The following is a 19,448-nucleotide window of genomic DNA, read 5'->3' as shown; positions in this document are numbered from 1 at the left end:
TCAGGGTGTGGGAGCGTGCTCCACCCCTCCCCCTCGACTTTGCACTGTTGGGTTTTCTACTCTCCACCTCCCGTCTTGGACCGGGAGCAGCAGCAGAGGCAGAGCAGGAGCGGTGCAGAAGGCACTTAGGGTGTGGGAGCTTGCTCCGCCCCTCCCCCTCAACTTTGCACCATCAGGTTTTGCTCAATTGCTACTCTCAACCATAGCTTTCATTCCCAACTGTTACGCCCAACCACAGACTTCACTCCCAACATATATTCGCATGCCACCAAGGCTCTAAAGAGAAGTGCATGGCTGAGCACCTACGCAGCTTAGATGCAATATTGCCCTCCATCCCAATGCCATCCATTATCTTGCTCCCTCACCTCCCCACTGCTGCTGTATGCTTCTTGAACCAGCAGCAGTGACTGTAAACTTAAGCGCAGTTGATCGCGGGAGCTTCCTACACCTCCCTGTGGTTGCTGGCTCTGCTCCGGAACAAGAAAGTGACGTTGGAGGGGGTGGACCGGCAGCCATGGGGAGGTGCAGGAAGGTTTTGCAATAACTGAATTTAAAGTTGACTGCCACTGCTGCTGGTTCAAGAAAGCAGTACTGGCAGAGTAGGGTGGGAGGTTCTGGACCCATTGGGCCGGCTGTGAACCCCCTTAGAGTGTGCACCGGGGTGGACCACCCCCCCCCCTTTCTTAGTTCCTCCAGGGTGATAGAGTCCCCTTGGTTAAAACTGTCCTATCTTTATGTACTTTCTTGACTTTGGGCAACAATCCCGGTTGATATCCTTCTTTCATTTGATTCCAAAAAGGTTTTGTTTTCTGGACTGTGGAATAATTCCATACTCTTTCTCCTTTCTCTCAGCTAGGGATACTTTCTCAGCCCTTTCCTTCCAGGGAGACAAGGTCACAGGCTCACACCTATTATCAATTAGCTCGTATAAACATAGATAATAATTTACAGCTGAGTTTAGAAACTGCATTAAGATGCCAGAGAGAGTCAATCATATTTTTTCTTTCTTTAAAGGAGAGCCTGTAGAGCAGCTCCACTTAGTGGAATATTACCCACAAGAGAAACAGTGATGGAAAGAAATCAACTTCTTAAGCATCTTCATAGTATTCCCTTCTCCTCCCTTCATACATCTACATCAGGGGTGTCAAAGTCCCTCCTCAAGGTCCGCAATCCAGTCGGGTTTTCAGGATTTCCCCAATGAATATGCATGAGATCTCTTAGCATACAATGAAAGCAGTGCATGCAAATAGATCTCATGCATATTCATTGGGGAAATCCTGAAAACCCGACTGGATTGCAGCCCTCGAGGAGGGACTTTGATACCCCTGATCTACATACATACATTTACATCCCTTAGCGACGTAACAGGCAACCCATCTTATACAATGGGTATGTGCATAAATTACCCCCTAAAAAGTACATGTACATATTTACACCTGCTTTTTGGTACACACACATTTCCCATTAATCCCATTAAGTGCATTAATCCACACACCCCTACCAACCCTGCTCCTCTGCAAAGTCACATTTATAAATGAAATTATATACTCCCAGGTTTTTCTTTATAAAATCCCCAGTCATTAGTGGTCCAAGCAGGAGCAATCCCTAGGCGATGACAAAAGCTAGAAGGATGCTAGGATTTACAGGGAGAGGTATAGCCAGTAGGAAAAAGGAGGTATCCATGCCTCTACATAAGACTCTGGAGAGAGCTCATTTAGAATATTGTGAACGATTCTGGAAGCTGCAACTTCAAAACGATATAAACAGGATGGAGTCAGTCCAGAGGAAGGTTACTAAAATGGTTGGTGGTCTTTGTCATAAGGCGTATGTAGACAGACATAAAAATCTCAATATGTATACTTTGGAGGAAAGGTGGGAGAGGGGAGATAGGATAGAGACATTTAAATACCTAATTGGCATAAATGCGCATGAGGCACATCTTTCATATGAAAGGAAACTCCAGAATGAGAGGGAATAGGATGAAGTTAAGAGGCAATAGGCTAAGGAGTAATCTAAGGAAATACTTTTTTACAGAAAGGGTGGTAGATGGATGGAATAGTCTCCTGGTAGAGATGGTGGAGACAAAGACTATATGAATTCATGAAAGTGTGGGACAGGGACATGGGATCTGTTAGGGAGGGGGGGGAGTGGATGTTGTGGATGGGCAGATTGGATGGGCCCTTTGGCCTTTATCTGCCATCATGTTTCTCTGTTATTCAGAATGGTGCCAGTGACCCCTAGTGGTAGTCTTGTAATACTGCCACTAGGGTTCCTATTCATATAAGGGCTTATATGGAAACATTATCCCGACTGTTAGGTCAGCAAAACTACCTTTAGAAGTCGCCGGCAAGGACAGGAGTGACTAGGTATTGCATCTGCCCAGACCACTAACAACCAGAGACTTTAAAAAGATAAGCACAGGGGGCTTTGGGCAGGGCCTCATAATAGGAAAAGGAAAATTTCTGGTTGAGGAGTTTACTGCTAGGGAAAGCCCTTCTTGTTAGGGGGGGGGCACTATGGAGCGGGGCTTAATTTGGGGAGGGAGCACAAGAGGGAGTTTCAGCTTGGAGAAATGCTCTGGCTACCTCTAATTTATTTGGTTGTGGCCAGTTTAATATGCGGCCCAGGAGCTCATGGCTGCCATAAAAAGATGAGGGCATCCACTTCCCTTTTGAATCCATCCCACCCCCTACCCCCATCATTCCCTAGCCCCTAACCACCTCTCTCTTTTTGAAAACAGCCCCTACCCTTCCAGCTAACCTATGTTTGTGAAAATAAAAAGGTTTTTTTTTAAAAAGGTGTTGCATATTCGGAAAAGGATTGCCTGCTAAAACTAAAATTGCTAAATGTAAGTACTAGAGCAATCTAAACCAGTTTTTCCAGCTCTGCAGGATAGAGGTACCTTTGAAGATTTGAATCCAGTCATTTATTTGGCTTCTGAAGAACTTGATGTTAAGACAAAAATTGTTCATTAGAGTCTGAAGGAAATGGACTACTTTTTACAGGCTATTCAATTCACACTTGTTGAAGTTGGGCTTCAAGGTAGCACACATCAAATAATGTTCTATCTTCATTTCATTGTCAGCTACTAATTAAAAAATACTAAATTGTTCTACTTTCATTAGCCTATCAATCAGGTGAAAATAGATGTACTGCCATTTTTATCCACAAATGTGCTAAATACATGAAGAGTGATCATTAGTATTAACAGTTCTCTAAATACATGAAAACTTATGTCAAGACGGCAATGCGCTAGCACCTAATTTAAATATGATGTTTAAAGGGAAATGCAATCATGCATTTTTTTTAGATTATCATATTATCCCAAGTCTGATCACTTCTATCCATAGACCAGATGTATGGAACAGCATGGATACAAATGTCTTTATAAATTCTAAAGTCCTGTGTGAGCTTAAATTCAAAACACTCTGAAGATAATATAAGCAAACTGTTTATACAGTTATAGCATATAGAAAACTCAGAAGGCTTTGCAAACAAGGGTGCACAGAATCGAGAGAACACACAATTTCAAGGCTGAGAAACTGTCAGCTGAGCAAATAGCTTACACTGCTGTCTCACTATATTATCATTGCATACCTGTAAAAAAAAAAAAAAAAAATTAGGACATTCTTTAGCGGACTAAAGTGTTTTTTAATTGAAAATTATGGAGGTAACCCTTTCCCATCCCATTGTTTTTTACCTTTGCCCTTTTTTCTTTATGAATTGTATTTAATCCTATTTTCCTTTTGTGTCTTGTTTTTGTCAAAGTTGTATTAATTGTCCGGTTTTCATTCAATGTGGGGGGGCTTTTTTTTACCCTGATTTGATTATTACTTGTAAATCGCATTGGATTGTGATTTTGCGATTTAATCAAACTTTGAAATAAACTTGAAACAGCTGCCTTCATTTCTTTGACTCATGCCAAAAAATGATATATATCAACAAGTTTTCATAAGATTCACCAAAATAGATTTCAGCCTCTGTAGGCCAAATAGTGAAACATATTCAACTTTTGTTAAATAACAAAACTAATTAAATGAGATATTCATGTGTGAGGGGAACTGGTCAGGACATGGGCCACCTTAAGAAGTTAGTCCTCTTAAAGAAAACAGATGAAACACCACAGTGATAACGCAAGGCAAGTTTAATCTTCACCTTAGCCTTCACAATACACCAGACCATCCAGCAGCAGCGCACCTGTGAACAACTGATAGATCCCAGCATCTTTCTTTCCCCTCCCTCATAGGTGATCTGGCATCTCTCAACCCTTTCTTCTGCCCCAAGTACCTTATAAACCAGTGCCCTGCAAACCTTTCGGCAACGGGGCACACTAAACCCAGTGCAGCAGCCGGAAGGCACCTGGAAGTGTGTGAAAATCAACAAGATGACATCATGCCGGTGGGGGAGAGGAGGAGAGGTGCCGGTGAGGAGAGTTGTCAGCATTAGCTGACATCCTATTGGACATGCCTCTTGCTGCAAGAGTCATGTCCTGTAAGCAGTCAGCTGGTGTCTCTCCTCCTTGTTGACGTCTCGTGGCACACAGTTTGTGATACACTGTTTTAAACCTTCATCTATTTTGCAGCCGCTATTTTGCACTGCCTTGACTGAATTCCTTCAAAAAGACGGTAAATAAATCCTAATAAATAAATTCAATGATAGGTAATTAGTGGGATTGCCTTGCCTGCTGAGAATGAGGCCTCAATGTCTTTCACACTACAGAAGCAGAGTGAGGAGGTGCTAACCAAGATGGTGTGCGTTAACCATTAGTATATCTCTTCCACAGAATTTCAGCAATTGCTTCTTCCATGAAGGAGCAGACGCAAATAGCTAAAAGCAAATCTTTAGGATACACGCTTCATGTGCAACATTTCTACATCATAGTTTCCAAGCAAGGCATAAATTTAAAGCTTGAAAATTTTGGTTCAAGTTTATCAGGAAATACTGCCTCAAAAGCTCTTCAAGCGTCAAGACAGCTGATGCTCTTGGTGAATAATGTCTGTTAATTTTTCCTATTTACCCCAAACAAAAAGAAATTGACAGAAGTACCTGAATTTCTGCTTTGTGTTTCAAACAGAGCTTTAAAATAAAAGAGATGTTAATAATTCCACTTTTATTACTCATTCCAAGGTATGATTAACAAATTATCTTCTACACTTCTACTTCATATGTTTACAGTAAACAGTTAACTGTACAGCATGCTGTAAACAAATGTGTCAAAAATTTCAAAGGAAAATTTAGATACCTAAATGCTGTACATTAGATGTATCAAACTGCAATTAAAATAATTACATAATTAATGCTTAATTGTATCCATAATTTAGACGCACATATCTATAATTATCTCTGACATCTCCACAAACTTGAATTTCTGCTATACAAAATTTGAGTCACATAAATGGTTATATACTTGAAAATACCTATTAAAGTTTTTGACCAGGAAACGTTAGATTAAGAAAGCTGCCTGGTATTCAAATGAATAACAGAAGTAAACAGGAAAGTAATACACCGTATATACTCAAATATAAACCAACACAAATATAAATCGAGAACTTGCAGCAGCCAATCAGCTAGCAGCTCTGCATGGGCAGGAGCGAACGAAGGTCGCTCCTGCTGCGGTTCACCGCTGGACCACCAGGGCTTCAAAAAGTATGCAGGGGAGGCAGGAGAGAGTTAAAAGTTCTTAGAGTCAGCCGGGATAGGAGACAGTAGGGATCCCACCTGTCCCAGCCCACCACTGGACCACAAGGGATTTAAAAGGTACACCGGGGTGGGGGGGGCAGAAGGGAGATAAAAGTGGTTAAAGTCAGCTGGAGCAGGAGACAGGGGAGATGTAAGATGACACCCTTGAGGTTGGACATGAAAGCTGCTCCTCAACTTTCCTCACTATGACTAATACCATGGGAAAATTAACCCAGCGGCTCCAGCAGCTGTTACCTCTACCAGACTGAAAGATTTTGCAGCTTCGTCATCGGCCAGGGGTCCACTGAGAGCTGATGTAATGGGGCCATCTATAATGCAGTCTGCAGCTGTGATTCCTGTGGAGCAGTGGTTGAACAACTGAGTGGCCAGAGTAGGAAGTTTATCCGGCAGCAAAGTCACCAAACAAGGAGACTGCAGTGAAAGAGAGGTCTAAACCCCTGTTGGGAGTATTGGAAGCTCAGACCACACCTATAGCTACTTTCTCACTGGTAAGATAAACAGCTTTTATTCCTGAAGTTTTAGGCCAGTTGATAACTACTCAGATAGCATCTGATCATGCTAGACTTACAAATTTGGAACAATGAATGCACTCTCAAGAGTCCCAGTTATCTGTTGAACAGAATTCCATTCAGGCTTTGGACACTGAATGTAAATCATTGAGAAGTCTTTCTGCTTCATTGTCAAAAGGTACTAGTAGTTTGCCATTTAAAATTGAGAATTTCGAGAATATGGTATGTAGAAGAAATCTTTGTTTGATTTTCCTAGAATTTCTGGAATATCTGCTGAGACATTTTTAATGCCATACATTGGAAGTTTTGAAAGTTCCTTCACAGTCTTTACCTCTGGTCTCCAACGTTTTTTTTTATTTGCCATCTGTTAAAAAGAAAGAAAGAGATGAAGAGGCAGATGTTCTGTGCCCTATATCTTAGGATAGTTTGGACCTAACAACTTTTTTGCAGTTTTCTAAGGAAGATGTTGCCATACCTTCCACTCTTTTAGTGACATTGACTTTGGACTACAATAGGGATTGGTTGTTAAAATTATACTTTAAACATTGTATTTCTATCATTTGTACTTTGACGGTTCAAGTATTTCTGGATGTAGCAAAGGCTATACAAAAACATAGACATTGGTTTCTTGTAACGTATCGTAGGATTTTAGCATTAAGAGGCATGTTTGTTTGCTTTTTATTTCCTTGTAAGTGCGTAGTAAAATATCAGTCTTAAAAGTATATTTTTGAACCTCCTCAGTTAATTAGGTTTCTAAATAGTTTTTTGGTTATTGATTAGGGCCTCCTATCTGTCTAGAGGATCCTCAATCATGATTGTATTAGTTTTCTCGATGAAATTGATAATTTTTTAATCCCCTCTAGGATTAATTCCTTTAGTAGTAGTGTTTAGTGAATTTCTATTAAAGCACTTGTTTGCCTGTTAATCAATAATCTCTTCTTTCAAGTTTGAGGACTGGAATTAGTTATTACTTGTGTCTATCTAGATTTCTCTTTTCCTTAAGAAATATTTTCTGTAGTGACTGATTTTCTCTACAAGTCATTTTACTTGGAATTTTAATTGCAATAATAAAAAAAATTTAAATGGTAGGTAGGGGATCACTCTATGGGAGCCAGAGGTGGCTTTTGTGAAAAGGGGACATCTTCGGGGCATGAAAAGTTAATTGGGGAGAGGAGTTACTGACAGGAAGATGGAACTTCCTTTCAGTTGGGCTGGCCCCTAAGCCACAAGCTTGGCTGCTCAAACCTCTCAAATAGCTCCATTGATGGCATCACCCATGCTGTGAGGATTTGCCTTCTCCGAGAACAAAAATGACAGCATGTTACAGCCTCATTATCCTTCTGCAGTCCCATTCAGATTAGTATACAGACTTGTTAATGCAAGATTAAGTAAACTGATTACGTCAGCTTTAAGGAAAGGTAAACTATCATTTTCACTCTTCTTCTAGTGTACACTTAGGGCTCCTTTTACAAAGCCGTGCTAGGGCCTTAGCGCGCAGAATAGCATGTGCTAAATTGCCGCACGCACTAGCCGCTAACACCTCCTTTTGAACAGGCGGTAGATTTCCGGCTAGCGCGCACTAATCCGGTGGGCTTTGTAAAAGGAGCCCTTAGGCCCTCTTTTACAAAGGCGCGTTAAGCGTTTTAACGCGGATTTAGCATGCGATAAATCAATGCGTGCACTAACCGCTAACACGTCCATAGGATAACATGCACATGTTAGTGTTTAGCGCGCGCTAAAAAGCTTTAGCGCACCTTTGTAAAAGAGGGGGTAAGTATGCCCAACTCAAAAGCTGAATGTCAAAACAGTAAACTTTAGAAGTAGCATGATTTAGATAATCTAGTGCACTTTGTGAGTGGGTTTGCACTACAGTTTTTGAGGTTTGATCCACTGTTTGATTTGGGGGGCCACAAACATTCTGAATTGCGTCTTTGCATTTCTACTTCAATACAGCTGAGTGTACACTTACCGCTTATGTGCTTGTTACAGTTACATATGTATGCATTAGTATTCTATAACATATACATGCAATTGGTACTTAAGTTTAGGCAACCTGTTAGAGAATGAGAGGGTTCGTTATTGATTTTATTAGGGGAACGTTATCAACAAGAGCTACTATTAAGTTGGGTTATTTTAGCAGAGTCTCATTGCATAAAATGGGAACCTGTACTAAAACAGGCCGACTTAACAGTGTACTTCTCCCTCCGCATCCACGGTTTCCATATCTGCAGATTCGCTTATTTGCGATTTTTTGGAAGCTGACTCTGCTCCACCAAATTACATCATCATTAAAGTTCTTTTTCCATTTACTGTACCGATACAAAAGTGTATCGCTTACCATTCATTCTGAAAATCGCTGCTACCATGCTTTCTCCCACAAATTCGCTGCTTCCCAGCATGCCTGCCCAGAAATTGCTGCTTGCTTGCCTGCCCAGAAATCGCTGTAGAAAAGTTATTTGCGGTTCCAATAATAAAAACAGAAAGCTTTTTCTAAAAACCGCAAATAACATTTTAAAAGTTATTTGCGGTTTTTCTGTATTCGTTGAATGTGTATATCACCTTTCTAAACAGGCCCATAGTGGTTGTCAAATTAAAATCATCAGAACAATATTACCATCATAATACATACAGCAATAGCAATTTAATCAAAATGAAATGCAAACAAAAAAAAACTCCAAGCCTTACAATGTTTATGAAACATTGATAGCTCAGTTGCAATGTTCAGGTCCAAAGACTCTGAGTTCACAAAATAGGTTCTCTTCAGCAAAAAGCTCTTTCTTGTATAATTACAAGCAAAATATATTTTGTTCATGTTGCCTAGAATTTGTTCAGTGTGTATTATATATACCACAGAAATGGAAAACTTATCACTCCAATTAACGAGACATCAGATTCTTTCTAAATTATGAGAAATCTCAGACAACCACCCCAAACAGTTTTTTAATGAGCTCCACTTAGATCCAGCACTTTCAGTTTCACAAGACACAAAGCTAGAAAGAGCTCAAAAGCTAAATAGAGGTTTATAAGGCTGAAGCATCATCTGGCAATGTGACAAGAAAACTTAGAATGAAGGTAAAGAATGGGACAAGCTGCCAAATTCTAAGCATACACTCCAGCGAGCACAAAGTGTGCATTGCACACTAGAATAGCAGACAGAATGCTCATTTAAAGCTGTCATCAGCACTTGGTACTGTACACTTCTCCCTCCATATTCGCTGTGACAGGGGAATAACAGAACCGCAAATACAGAAAAACCGCAGATAACTTTTTCATATGTTATTCGCTGTTTTCTATTAAAAACCATCGTGAATAACATGGTGGGAGACTTGGCCTGTTCCTGAAGGAGAGGCAAAACACGGTGAAGAAATTGCTGGGAATCAGTGATTTTCTCTGTAAATGCTTGGAATCAGCGATTTCTCTATGCAAGCTGATATAATTTGGGGGGAGGAGCCAGCAAGCTAAAAACCGTGAATAATTGAAACTGCGAATGCTGAAATCGCGAATACAGAGGGAGATAAAAGTACTACCTTGGTGTAATTTCTTTTCTTTTCCAATAGCAAATCCTGCCACACCACCACCTTAATTACTTAAGTTTTTTTTCTTTAATTTTAACATCTTTTCCTGCTTCTCAGTCTGGTTGCTCTTGTTCTGTGAGCCCTCCAAGAACAGAGAAAGCCTACTGAGCCCGATATTTAGAACTCTTTAGCTGGCTGCAAATGGCTCCCAGCTGGCTATCTGCTAATATTCAGCAGAAGATCGTCAGCTATCTCCTGCTGAATATCCCATCCAGCAGACAGCCCGGTGACCGATCACCACCAATATTCAGCAGCTCACCAACTAACTTCAGTGGCCAGACAGACCAGCCAAAAAAGCAGATCTATCTTTGGCCGTTAGGACTTAGCTAGCCAGCTGATGAATATCGGTTTAGCCAGCAAAGTCTCAGCCAGCCCCCCAAAAATTGGAAATGCAATGTTGGCCACTAAATACGGCACTGGCATTGAATTTCCAGTGGTGCCATGGACCACAGGAGATAGTCGGCTATCTCTCTTGGTCTGAATATCAGGTGGATTGTACCTAAAGGTCTACCACTACAATGGCCCTCATGTTCAGGTCACTTATATATTTAGCTACAAAAGGTATTTCTATGTTCCAGGAGGGCTCACATATTTGTAATGAAATTAAAGAGATAAATTGGGAACTGAACCTGAGTCCCATTATTCACTGTCCAGTACACTGACCTCTAGGCTACTCTACTCACTTGCTTGCTGCTGTCTTAGAAATGCTCATATCATCTGGAGCTGTCTTGGAGCCTGGTATCTACTGTCACTGTCACATCTTTAGGGGAAGGAAGGGGGTCTGTGACCACTGGGAGATTAAGGAAGGGTTATGCATTAGTCCCTCAAGTGGTCAGCTGGTCAGTTAGGGCACTTTTTTCTGATTTAGTTGTGACTAAAACAGATCTAGATAAAAACGTAATTCTTTTCTGCTTCATTATGACAGAAAAACATCCAAAATGCAAAGTCCCACCTAAAACACATCTCCAATATACCCCTTTGCTATTTGGATTAACTCAGTGAAAACATTCCAATCCTGCTTTTTTGAACATCACAATTTAGACGCTTGGCAAAAAAACCTGTCTATCTGCCACTTTGGGCCACTTTTAACATATTTTCTCTTTTAAAAATGAGAACTAGAGTGTATCAATACAGCATTAAAGTATAAAGCATTAGAACATAAGAAGTTGCCTCCACTGGGTCGGACCAGAGGTCCATCGCGCCCAGCAGTCCGCACCCGCAGCGGCCCATCAGGTCCATGACCTGTCAAGTGGTCCCTGCCTCATCCTATAACCTATCACTACTTCTGTCCTAAATTAATAAAAAACAAATTAAAATCAATTACATAAGCATACAAAAATATCCTAACATTAATGAAATTCAAGATTCTTACTTATAAGCTATAAGTTTATGATGCCCATCAATGAATATCTACTTCACTAATGGGCCCTTTTATCAAACTACGGTATAAAGTGGCCTTAGTGCATCCTTATACGGGTCATTCCCATACACTAAGGCCATTTTTGCCACAAAATTAGCAAGTAATCATTAATTCAAAAAATAGATAAAGCGACTATTTTACCTATTAGCTCATGGCCATGAGCGCATGAACTCTGACCGCCAGTGTGCAGAAATGTAGGTGTGCTAATAGATTAGCACAGATACTCCTCAACCAACCCCCAGTGCTAGAAAATAAAATCTATTTTTCAGCACATGGGAAGTACGCCCCAATCACAAAATTACAGACCTGAATGCACTCCACAATAAAGCCTTATTTGCGGCAGTTAGCATGCATTGGTGCTTACCACAGCTTAGTACAACGATACCTAAAGCTTTATCAGCCTAGTTCAGGGGTGGGCAACGAGGGCCGCAATCCAGTCGAGTTTTTAAGATTTCCCCAATGAATATGCATGAGATCCATTTGCATACAATGGAGGCAGTGCGTGCAAATAGATCTCATGCATATTCATTGGGGAAATCCTAAAAACCCGACTGGATTCTGGCCCTCGTTGCCTACCCCTTGCCTAGTTCCACTGTATCAACACTTAACCCAACCAGTTCATATATAAATCCCAGTATAAACACCTGCAATTAATATTTGCTTCCTACCACTGCATAGCAAGTGTTCAAAGTGTTCCTTTAGCAAGTAGAGAAATAATTTATCCAGTTCATATTCAAATGCCAATAAAAAGCAAAACACATAAAATTCTTCAGCAACACCAGACCACAAAGTTTCAAAGGCCTTTCCAAGGAGTCTTCCCACTACAGTACTCCAACAATGGTGGTGATGCTCTTCAACAAGTCAAATTTGTCCACAGATGTATAATTCCCCTACATACAAGGGGCCGCAGAAAAGTTCTCAGCTTAACAATAAAGATGGGGCAGTCTTTGTCAAGGGCTATATACTTAGTATAGTGATTGTTCCACTTTTTACGTTCCGGCGGAAAAATGCAGAATGAAAAAAGTAAAGAAAAAAAAAAAATATCACAGGACTAAGGGCTCCTTTTACAAAGCTGCGCTAGCAGTTTTAGCACGCGCTAAACTGCCCCGCGCGCTAGATGCTAATGCCAGCATTGAGCTGGCATTAGTTCTAGCCACGTAGTGTGGGTTTAGCGCGCGCTAAAATTCTGCGTACGCTAAAAACGCCATCGCAGCTTTATAAAAGGAGCCCTAAGTGTATAGCCCTCGATGGAGACTGCCTTAACTTTGCTGGTTGGACTGAGAACATTTTTAAGCAGTTCCTCATGTTTTAGTCTGAAGACTGAGAGCCTAAAATCCGCCAAGGCTATTAGACACATAAAGGATGATCTGGGATATATAGCAAGGACGCAGTAAGAGTTCAAAACACAGATGAAATAGAGTAACTGACCCCCCTGGAAGCCATTTCAGAAAGTTTCTGAAAGGATAGAATAAAAGCCATACTGCTTGTAGAGACAGATGAAAAGTGCCCTGAATCTCAGTTAGAACCAGTTCCTGCACCAAGGCAGAAGCTTGACAGAGGTAATACTATAAAGACAATATAATTATGGGGCATTCAGTGTTGAGATGGTAACAGCAGAGCAGTATTTAGTACACAAGCTGAGAGACAAATATGTTTGAGAGCCATAACATGAATGTCTGCTTGAAATGCTCACCAGATTATATTGTGCAGGGACAAAATCAACACAAGATCTTCAAATCGGAGGGCTCGTTTGGTAGAGGTGGGGCGGTATGAGCTTCAACGTGTCCCTAGATCTGGGAATCTGGCCCACTGTTGCTATCGAGATCTGTGGCAGCGGGCATTGAAGGTTTGTTGGGCAAGGGGAGGGGGAAGGTGCAGCGCCCCGCGCAAGCGAGCAGACGGCGATCCCGAATCCAGTGGCGGACTTTCTTCTCCTGCCGGATGGTTTTTAGAGGGGGCTGGGCCGCCGCACACGCGGCCAGGGGGCGCGCCGCCCCGGAGCACCGGTCGGACTCAATCGGTGCCGTGAGCAGCCAGCCGCCACGCGGCACGCGGCCCAGGAGGAAGGGAGTCGCTGGCCCCGAACGCAGGCACCCCGCAGCGCCGGCCAAATGCGCTTGGTGCCTTGAGCCGCCAACCCCAACGCGGCCCGCGGCCTGGGAGGAGGGGAGCGCCGGTCTGGTGCGGTCGGTGCTGTGAGCCGCTAGCCCCCAAGCGGCCCGCGGCCAGGGAGGAGGGGAGCGCCGATCTGGTGCGGTCGGTGCCGCGAGCCGCTAGCCCCCAAGCGGCCCGCGGCCAGGGAGGAGGGGAGCGCCGGTCCGGTGCGGTCGGCGCCGCGAGCCGCTGGCCCCAATGCGGCCCGCGGCCTGGGAGGAGGGGAGCGCCGGTATGGTGCGGTCGGTGCCGCGAGCCGCTAGCCCCCAAGCGGCCCGCGGCCAGGGAGGAGGGGAGCGCCGGTCTGGTGCGGTCGGTGCCTCGAGCCGCTGGCCCCGACGCGGCCCGTGCCGATGCTGCATGCCGCACTTTTCTTTCCCCTGCCATAGCCACTAGCCACACGCGGGGAGAAAAACCAGCCGAGGGCAGGAAGCCGAGCAGAAGGAAAGGCGCGACGCTCCCAGGCAGGCGGACCAGCACGCACGTGCGGGGCGACCCGCCCCGCTCAGCCCCCCCCCCCAGGTCCGAGGCCTGCAACCCGCGTGCGAGGGAGTGTTGCACCCGTTCTCGCCGCGGTAGTCGGACCGACGACGAGCCTACCGGGGTCCCCCCGCCGTGAACAGAAAGTCAGGCCCCAACGCAAGGATGAAAAAACAAGCATCGGGCATCGGATTTTATGGGACTGTAGCCGCGAGGCTTGTGATGCCGAATGAGGCCCGCTGCCGCGTGGACGCCACAAACTACAACATCTTACCTAGCGAGTTGGTTAGTGATATTTATATATTGTGATGTAGATTGTTATAATCTTTTGAGGTTTGCGAAGGAAGCTGGGTGGCGGTGGAGCTATGGAGATGGAAATGCTGCCTCCTTCTCTAAGCTCTTGCGTCGCCGAAAAGGGTGCGTCCTCCCTCCCACTCCTCTCTTATCTACCCCCCCCTTTCCTCCGCCCCCCCCGCCCCCTGGCTACTATTGGCAACGGCTTTCGGCCGATTTGCCATCGCTCCTCCCTATGGGGATCGGAGCTGATTCTGATTTTTTCTTCTAGAGGGGCTGTTGCTCTCTCTTTTTCCTTCCCTTTGTCTTTCTGTTTTTGTTTCCTGGGTAGCTGCATCGGTGTGTGTGCGGGAGTGCGCATCTGGGAGTATGGATGTCTGGAGATTCGAGTGTGGAGTGTTTGTTGTGGTCTGTGGTGAGGGCTTGGGGTCTGTGTGTGTTTGTTTGGAGGGGTTTGATATCTCAAAATGTCAATTGTGATGGGCATCCACCCATGGGAGTTTTGTACTGAGCACCACTTGTTGTCATTATCTCCCGTGTTGATTATGGATGCTTTATTTTTTGCTTGTTCTGCTCATGGTTGTATGTTCCTTTGCAATTGTTAATAAAGATAATTGGGAAAAAAAAAAAAAAGATATCTGAAACAGACACATACATTACTATATTATCTCCATGGACTTCAGCAATTGTTTCTTCCACCAGGCAGCAGACCCAAGCAAATCTTCTGGTTACTGTATATATTTCATAGGTATTATATAAAGCAACTAGTGTGTATTATATTCTTTTCTTTTCCTGCCGAGGGCGTCACACTACTGTATTTGCTTTATATGATTGCTAGGATGAAGTGTGTTCCCTCATTCTGTGTGGAATATTTCATAGGTAACATTTCAACTCTTTATTTCCCAAGTAAGGCACAGTTTAAAGCTTACAAATTTGGACACTTTTTCAGAAAACACTACATCAAAAGCTCTTTAAGTATCCAGACAGCCAATATCCCTTTAAATTTTAGGACACTGAGGCCATGCTTAAATCTCAGAATTACACTTGCGTAATAAGCATTTGAAGGTGGGGTATATTGTGTGGTATGAAATATGCTGCAAGTGTTTGAAGGAGGAATGAAAAAATTAAGTATGAGAGTCTTGTCTGTTGCAGGGAAAATAGCCTTGAAGCAGCCTGGATGGCGAAACATGAATTTGTGTCAGTTATGAATTCCTTCTCCAATGCGATTTAATTTGAGAGGATGGCTTGCATATACAGTATATGCAATTTAAGCTAAGTGAAAAAATTTTTGGAATGTCAAATGAATGACAAGAATTAGTTACAACCATTGATTTTTTTAAAAATTTCTCCCCCCCAAAAAGTGGGCTGATGAAGATTGTGGTGAAGCAGAATTCTCACTGATACTACTTTGAGAATCTCACCTCTGAAGTCCTGAAGATCTTTATTGCTAAATGATGTGAAGATGTTTTATTAGTGGTTTTCTTGTTTGAAATGTCAACATCTTATTATTATCTATTTGTTAAATGAGTAGCACTGTGATACTAGATTAGCAATAATATTTAGCCATAAATGCAAGGCAATGAACGTGGATTCAAAACAGGGGAAAGATTATCGACAACCTCCAATATACGAGGTACAGCAGAAAGTAAAAATGACTTAATGGCCCTCCTAATCAAAGTTAATAAAGAAAGTGAAAGAATGAGTCTGTGATTAAATATAAAGACAAATGCTACAACAAAAGTTACAACCAACAATTTCAGAGTTGATAACAAAGACACAAAGTTGTGGACAGTTTCTGCCTCCTGGGATCTATTATCAATGAGAAGGGCTCCAACAGTCAAGAAACATGACAGCAAATGGCACTTCGAAAAATATAGAAAACATAGATGTGTTCTTACAAAAAAAAGTTCAAACTGTGCATACCATGGTTTCCTATTATACTCTATGGATGTGATAGCTGAATCATTAAGAAACAAGGCAGAAAAATTATTAAAAGTGTTTGAGATGTGATATTGGTGGTGAATTTTACAAATACCATGGACAGTTAAAAAGAAAAATAATTGGATTCTGGACCAGATCAAACCTGAACTCTCACTAGAGGCCCAAATAACATGACTGAAACTATTTTAATTTTGTTCTAACCAGACAGTCAAGAAGAGGCAGACCAGCCTCTAAGTCTGCCATCACCAGATGGATTCACATGGCAATTTCGTCTACATACACTGGCTGTGGCATTTTCATGAGCAGAGTCCAGGTAGTCTGCCTGAAGAGATCTGTAGAGCAGCTACTTGGTCCACTCTCCATACCTTTTTAAAGTTCTACACAGCGGACGTGGCAGATCGAAAGAATGCTGCTTTTGGGTCCTCGGTTTTGCGGGCAGGCTCATCTGTCCCACTGTAGACATTTGACACTGCTTTGGTAAGTCACCTAACATACTCCTGTGTTTATGTAACAGAATGAGAGATTAGGTTCTTAACTGGATAATCTTCTTCCTGTTAATACACACAGGAGTCTGTACAGCCTGCCCTGTGGGTTTTGCAACTCGCCTGCTTTCTGCCTTAGACAACTCTATAGTCCAGAACTGGAGTTCTTCTCCTATCAGTTGGTTGATCATATATTAATAAATTACTAATAAGGTTCTGAGTTTGTTGAGCTTTGGAGCTTATATGCTATTGCTAGTGCACATGGCAAGTTGATTCATTCATCTGTGTTGCAAGTTCATGATAATTATTGTCCTTTTTCATGAGTTAAAAGAGCAGAACAGAAATGTATGATATCTTCATGGAAGTTCCCCTTGCCCCTCCTTCACTCTTCTGTTACACTGGAGATCAACTGCTTTGGTACAAACTGAAGAGAGTACTATACTCCATTGGTGAAAGAGGAGTAGCTGAAAGATCTGATTGACATCCTTCTGCAACCAGTTCGCAAGCATAGATTGATCACCTGACATACAGACAACTGTTTATGTAACAGAACTTTTATTTTTCTTACACTTGTACTGCTTATATATGTTGCCATGAAAATTCCCAACTATAAACCAGTGATGGAGAATACACTTAGATCTATAAATAAGGCCACTTAGACCTATAAATAAGGCATGCTAACAGTATACCAGTGTCCTGCCTCATCTATGGAAAAGAAAATTATTGCTGGCTTCCTATACAAGAATGCTAACCTAGAATGTTTGACACATAACAACTAAAGGCAAGGCCAGCTAGACAAGCTATTGCTTAGGGACTCATATTACAAGCAGCCTCACATTCACTAGTGTGCAAATCTCTTAAACCTACAATTTATTTCCTACTTAAATTGTGAGAGGCCTCTTAAATATTACAACTTAGGGGTTATAATACGCATAAATCCAGCCCTGTTTAAAGATCTGATGAAAAGTCATGATTTGGATAGGTGTCCAATAGAAGTTAAGTTCAAACCTTAATTTTTATGTAGTATTAACATGTAAAAATTTCTGTGTCCTACTCCGCAGTTTACAATAAACATGGGGTTTCATTTACAAAGCCACAGTAACAATTCCTAGTGCGGCAAATGTGATGAAGCCCATAGTAACTGAATAGGCTTCGTTGCTTTTGCTGCATGAGAATTGCTACAGCAGCTTTGTAAAAGCAGCCCTTGGAATGGTACTATGTTTTTGAACCTCCCTGTTCAGACAGAGACCTAGAACTAGTTTAAATCTTAAAATCCCCAAACACAAGTAAAGAGAAAGGGTCATGGTTCCAATAAATAAGTACAATTTTTCCAATATAAGTTCATAATTTTGAAATACTATCAGTCTAGTAATTACCAACAATAAAATGTAAAATGCGGACGTCATGGTTTAATTTTAAGTTGACTGCAAGATATAATTAGCATAGCTAGCCAATCTTTTGGAAGATCAGTAAAATAAGAAATATTACACTAAATTAATTGCTGTCTTCTTTATAAATTTCAATCTTAATTTAAAATGAAAGCATTTTCTCAACAGGATATTATTAACAAATTGAGCAGTATTAATTAATTGTATAAATCAATGGGATTATTTGGAAAGTTGCATACAATGTCAAGAATTTTACAGCTCCACTTCATTTTTGTTAAAGGCTTTTATCTTTACATCTTTATTCATTATAGCCTTTAATGTTCAGATAATTTACAGGTAGAGGGTAATATTCCCTCTTAGGCACCAGCTTTGTGAGTGTTGTGGGTTCTAGAGCACCCCCAATATTCTTTCCAGCACTGCCCAGACATCAGAGCTAAATCTTCCTGATGTAAAGCTACAGGGGAAAGCAGGATGGGAGTGTGTCTGTAGCTACTGATCCTGCCTATCCCTACAACCCATTGGTCAGGTATTTGTTTTCTAGCCAATAAGCTGCAAAGGAGACACCCACTGGTCAGACATTCCTTAGCCAGCCAATAGGCTGCAGGGAAAAGCAGGACTGAAGGTTGATGTCTTCTAAGCTATTGGTCCTGCCTCTTCTGCAGCTTATTGGCTCGCCAAGAAATGTCTGAGCAATGGACTTAAAGCAGAGAACAAAGGAGAGCTGCAGTGTAGGTAACAGAGGCTACCTGCCTTTGGTCTAACATAGAGAGGGGGAGAAGTGCTGAGGGAGAATCTGAGAAAGGAATGAGGAAGCAAAGAGTAGCACAGACACAGAGCTGGAAGACATGGGTTATGAGGGAAAGAGAGGCTGAGGGAAAAGATTGGAATGTAAAAGAGAGAGCAGAGCTGAAGTGAATGCAAGCTGGAAGGTGCATGGGCAACTTCATCAAACTCTCCTCATCCTACCTTAACTTCAGAAAACTAATTAAAACAAACCTGTTCAACCGATTTGTAACCAAGAACCCTTAAACCCTCTACTGTATCCCTTTTCACATCTTCTTGTTTCCCCACATTGTGTATTTATGTAACCAAAATCCTCACTGTTATTTTTTTCTTCTTGCTGTATCCAAAATCTCCATTGTTATTTTCATTCGCTGACTGTCCAGCTCTTCTTGTTGTAAACCGCCTCGAACTACTATGGCTTTGGCGGTATATAAAAATAAAATTATTATTATTATTATTATACAAAGATATGGGGTAAGGGATGGGCTGAAGAAAGAAAGATGAGGATAGGGAGAGTAACTGTGTGAAAGTCAAAGAACAGGGGCTAATAGGGGCAATAAGGTTCTGAGAAGAGAGGATTAGGTTGGAGGGAAAAAGGACTAATGGATGAGGAAAAGGATAGAAGTGGCAGGAAGGGTGAGACTAGGAAGAAATAGGGCTACCAGATTTGTTCATGCAAAAAAAAGATGACATGTGGCCCCACCCCATTATCCCCCCCCCCA

The 19,448-nt window shown here is 42.1% G+C and overlaps 1 protein-coding gene across 3 annotated transcripts in view; it reads right to left on the bottom strand.

Annotated features, from left to right (window-relative positions):
• Window positions 1-19,448, bottom strand: part of SNX29 (sorting nexin 29) — a 407,218-nt gene that overhangs the window by 95,866 nt on the left and 291,904 nt on the right. Inside the window, exon 19 of one of the 3 annotated variants that reach the window (XM_033914223.1) lies at window positions 5,125-6,573. The exons of the other annotated variants lie outside the window; for them this stretch is intronic. Within the exon in view, the coding sequence (XP_033770114.1) occupies window positions 6,406-6,573 (168 nt within the window). The 3' untranslated portion in view covers window positions 5,125-6,405. Of the gene's footprint in view, window positions 1-5,124; window positions 6,574-19,448 lie in introns of those variants that run through there. 3 annotated transcript variants of the gene reach the window in all.

The sequence above is a fragment of the Geotrypetes seraphini genome, chromosome 11, assembly GCF_902459505.1.
Source record: "Geotrypetes seraphini chromosome 11, aGeoSer1.1, whole genome shotgun sequence".
NCBI classification, from domain to species: Eukaryota; Metazoa; Chordata; class Amphibia; order Gymnophiona; family Dermophiidae; genus Geotrypetes; species Geotrypetes seraphini.
Note: the sequence above shows the minus strand (reverse complement) of the source record. Positions and strands in the feature narration are given on the sequence as shown.